This window comes from Gymnoscopelus braueri (assembly GCF_963280865.1).
Source record: "Gymnoscopelus braueri genome assembly, chromosome: 12".
NCBI classification, from domain to species: Eukaryota; Metazoa; Chordata; class Actinopteri; order Myctophiformes; family Myctophidae; genus Gymnoscopelus; species Gymnoscopelus braueri.
The window spans coordinates 28651620-28655573 of NC_137614.1; the positions used below are offsets into that span (position 1 = coordinate 28651620).

The window sequence follows — 3954 nt, forward strand, 5'->3', positions numbered from 1 at the left end:
ACATCAGGAATATTCCACCAAATATTTGGAATTTGGGAGAGATGTGAGTAAAACACGAATAATAAAACAGAAATATTCACTTTACTCAAAAACATACCTAAATAGTAAACCAGATAAACTGTTGATAACTAAACGTTTGTGTGTACAGTAGCCTAAAGCCTACCTATGTCATAATAAATCACATTTTCTTATGAACTTACTTGACATTCATGAAAACAGATTGAGTAATTATTTTATTTGACCACATTACATTGAGAAGGGAGATCATAATTTACTCATTCACACACACACACACACACACACACACACACACACACACACACACACACACACACACACACACACACACACACACACACTCACGCACGCACGCACGCGCACACACACACACACACACACACACACACACACACACACACACACACACACACACACACACACACACACACACACACACTCATGCAGTGAGTTTGTCACTCATTAGAGGCTGGTCCTTATTAGACAGTGAAATAGCAATTTGGCTGCAGCAGCGGGCGACAGATGAGCAGAAGGGAGAGATGAGAATGTTCACAACACACATCCACAATGACCTGAGGCATGGAAGAAAGGTGATGCTGAGCTGTATGCAAGGCATCACACACCTGAAGGAGAAACACAGGAGGAATGGGAATGAAATCACAGGGTCAGAAAAAAAAGAGTGAGCAAAATAATGAAATGCGTTTAAAGGCTTTGTACCGGTTGTGCACTGTTTTAATTTAATTCAGATTTAACTCAATGTAGAATTACTCTGTGACTCTTGACTCTGCAATATTGTTTTTACTGTAGAATAAAATTACAAAAGTATTGGCATCAAAATATACATACAGTACTCATTATGCAGAATGCCCATTTCACAGTAATATTATTTTAATTAGTAATGCATTAACCACTTGAACCCTAGTGTCCCTATTTGGCGAAAAGCCGATCTACAAGCTGGTATATCGGCTATATTAAGCAAAGATATTTTATGTAGAGAGAATAAAGGATGGCAGGGCCTAATATAGACCCTGGGGATCTCCGGCCAATGAAGTACGTATAGGATTTAAATAGTATAATGTGTTCATCACCTTAATGTTGCAGCTGGTAAAGGTGGGGCTTTGTGTATCAGTTAATGTTTTGTATTAATCATCTAAATCAGCAAATACATTAATGAACTAAATTTGTCAAAATAATTGCAGTGGACTAAAACAAATATTTACCTCTGAGATTTAATGGAGTAGAAGTATAAAATAAAGTAAGGTGAAATACCTCAAAATTGTACTTTAGTACAGGCTACAGTACTTGAATGTGCTTAGTTACCACTACTTTTGTTACACCTGGACCTCCACTGTTGTGCATCAAGCTTACCAGATGTGCAGACAGGCCAGAAGGGCCAATAAGATGCCAGAGAGAAGGGCAAGGGGCACCGCCAACAGCAAAGAAAGACACCTGTATGTCCATAACCTGGCTGACTCGAAGGCCACAACACTGTACACCCACACCCTGTCAATGCTGTGGGGCGACATGGGCTCAGCCAGCACGTCGCTGACCTCTACCTATTCAGACAGAAAGAAAGTAAGAGCAGGGGAAATGGGGGGGGGGGGGGATGGTAAGAAGTGATAAGATACGATACGATACGATACGATACGGTGCAGTTAATAAATCACATTATACATGCAGGTACTGCACAAGCTTAAAATGTTGATGTGACATTGTCCGCAAGACTGTGCAACAGCAACACAATATACAGTACGTAAGATAATAATAATAATAATAGTAATGTAATATATATATATATATATATATTTTTTTAAGAATACAAATAAAATAAGAAAGCAAGATAGCAGATAGAGTCAAGCAGGAGTCAGTAATCCCAAAGAACAGAACAGAACATATGCGGGTCAGGCTTGGTTGTGGACCTTGATGGCTACTGGCACAAAGGACTGAACATTAGATGTGTGTGCACGTGCATGGTCCGTGGAAGTCATTGCAATTACCCTCCATCAAGCATCCTGTATTAGCATTGCACTTTTTACAAACAGTTCTTCTCGTGGGTGTGGGGCAATAATGTGACAGTAATGTTGCAAGATCTCCTATATAGGCTCTGAGAAGAGGAGAGATATAGCCTTGGATCAAGACGGTCATCGGTCATAATGACAGTCTTGTATCAAGGCTAAAGAGAGATATAGATAGGATTGCCCTTACATGTGGTATACTGCAGTACCTTTAGGTGCTGGTTGATGCCATAAGGGTCCCTGCTAGCAGGGTTTGTGTTGATTGGTGTGGGCGTGGTGGAGACTGAGGGCGAAGAGTTAGGAGAGGGTGGTGTCGGGGGTATGGAGGCAAACTCCGGAGGTGGTGGAGGTGGGTTTATTTGCTCTTCAGCTCCAGCATCTTCCTCATCATCATCATCCTCATCCTCGTCAATAGGACACTCCACCAGACAGTCATCACTCACCATCATTATGACTACTACTGTATAGAGTCGGGGACATATATCAATGTACTCACATGTAGGCAAAGATATAGCCCACTATAGCTCTCTCTAATGTCATGTCACTCTCACACTCACACACACCCACCCTCCTAGAGCATTGCAAGCATGTGCTGTGTAACAGAGAGCCAAGCACTGGAACAACCACCTGTTCTTTTACCCCCAAAAAGAAACCAAGGTAATACTGTAAATAGCAAGTGGTCATTTTAAATGACATCTTGTCATTTTAAATGACAAAACATGAATCCACGCAATCATCTCTCCCTTTTGATCAAATTAATGTTATGTTTCTCTCCAGAACGAATAGATTTAGTAGGTACAAAGTTAAACATTTAGGTTCACCATATAGTTATGATGAAAATACTTCCTGAGACAGCTTTGATAACATGTCCATACTGTACATCTTCTTAAGAATACAAAAAATAGATCATTAATTTGGCAAAGATTCATTCATTCATATTTCCCAAGGCAGAGAGACCTATAATATACTGTTCATGATGATGGCATATGATATTAACAGTGGTTTTCAGCTCCAGTCCTGCATGGGCATACAGAACACTGCTGGGTTTAACACCAATCATAGAATCAGAGATTAGACCAGCCAGCGACACCAGATTAATGCAATTGAAAAGAGAACCAGCAGTAGACTAGGTACCCAGAACTGGAGCTGTGAAACACAAAACCTCCACCAACTCATGTTTACAGCTTTTTAACTCAACATTAACAGTTAAAAAGGAGCACCAGTTCAGTTATTATTTCAAACAAATACAACTTTATTGCAACTGGTAAGCCTTTTGAAGAATAAGAGTAATATTATAAGGTCTGCGATGCTAACAGCAATACATTATAACTCACTTACCTTATAAAAATCCCTTGTGTCAAAGGAACCCTGCATGAAGTGCTAATATAAGATGTCAATGTGATCAATTCAGACACTTAATCACAGTGTCCCCTTGAGCTGATTTCCCTTGAGCTGATTTTGGGGGTGTGGTTGCAGACACACATTACAACTCGACAGCTTAGACAGACAGTAATGTGCTTTTAGTGGCTCTTCAACTGTGCATGTGTGTGGTTGGATAGACAGCCGTGGAATGGGGTTATTTTAGGGAGAGGAATGGAGGTTGAGAAGGTCCTGTTACAGGTCCACAGTGTTGTCCTAACTCTAGATGAAACAATGAAACGTGCACATTTAAACCTGGTGGTGTGTGGCATGGTTCTCAATTGGTTTTACATGGGGATTCCAGAAAACTAGAAGTCAAGACAATATAGCACAATGCTCTTCTAGAAGTTGTCCTCACCCCCTGTCCCTGTCAGAACATCTTGCATCTCAGTTTTCAGTTCTGGCCCTTTGGTTGAGAAACACATACTACTACAGTAGTACCTTGATTGCAGTGCAATGCAATGCAAAAAGAGACTAATTAAGACCATTTACAGCCAGCTAA

The 3954-nt window shown here is 40.5% G+C and overlaps 2 protein-coding genes across 2 annotated transcripts in view; both read right to left on the reverse strand.

The window, feature by feature from the left end:
• Positions 1-457: 457 nt before the first annotated feature.
• On the reverse strand, positions 458-2482 carry cav4b (caveolin 4b; the record flags this gene model as incomplete). Its single annotated transcript, XM_080443890.1, has 3 exons — positions 458-641; positions 1387-1574; positions 2243-2482. The coding sequence occupies 3 exons, from the start codon at positions 2480-2482 to the stop codon at positions 458-460; spliced, it is 612 nt and encodes a 203-aa protein (XP_080300016.1).
• A 1471-nt stretch (positions 2483-3953) lies between these two features.
• Position 3954, reverse strand: part of arhgap4b (Rho GTPase activating protein 4b) — a 33718-nt gene continuing 33717 nt past the window's right edge. Inside the window, 1 exon segment of the mRNA XM_080444435.1 lies at position 3954. This exon segment is cut by the window's right edge and continues 1422 nt beyond it. The gene's annotated coding sequence lies outside the window, so the exon portion shown is untranslated.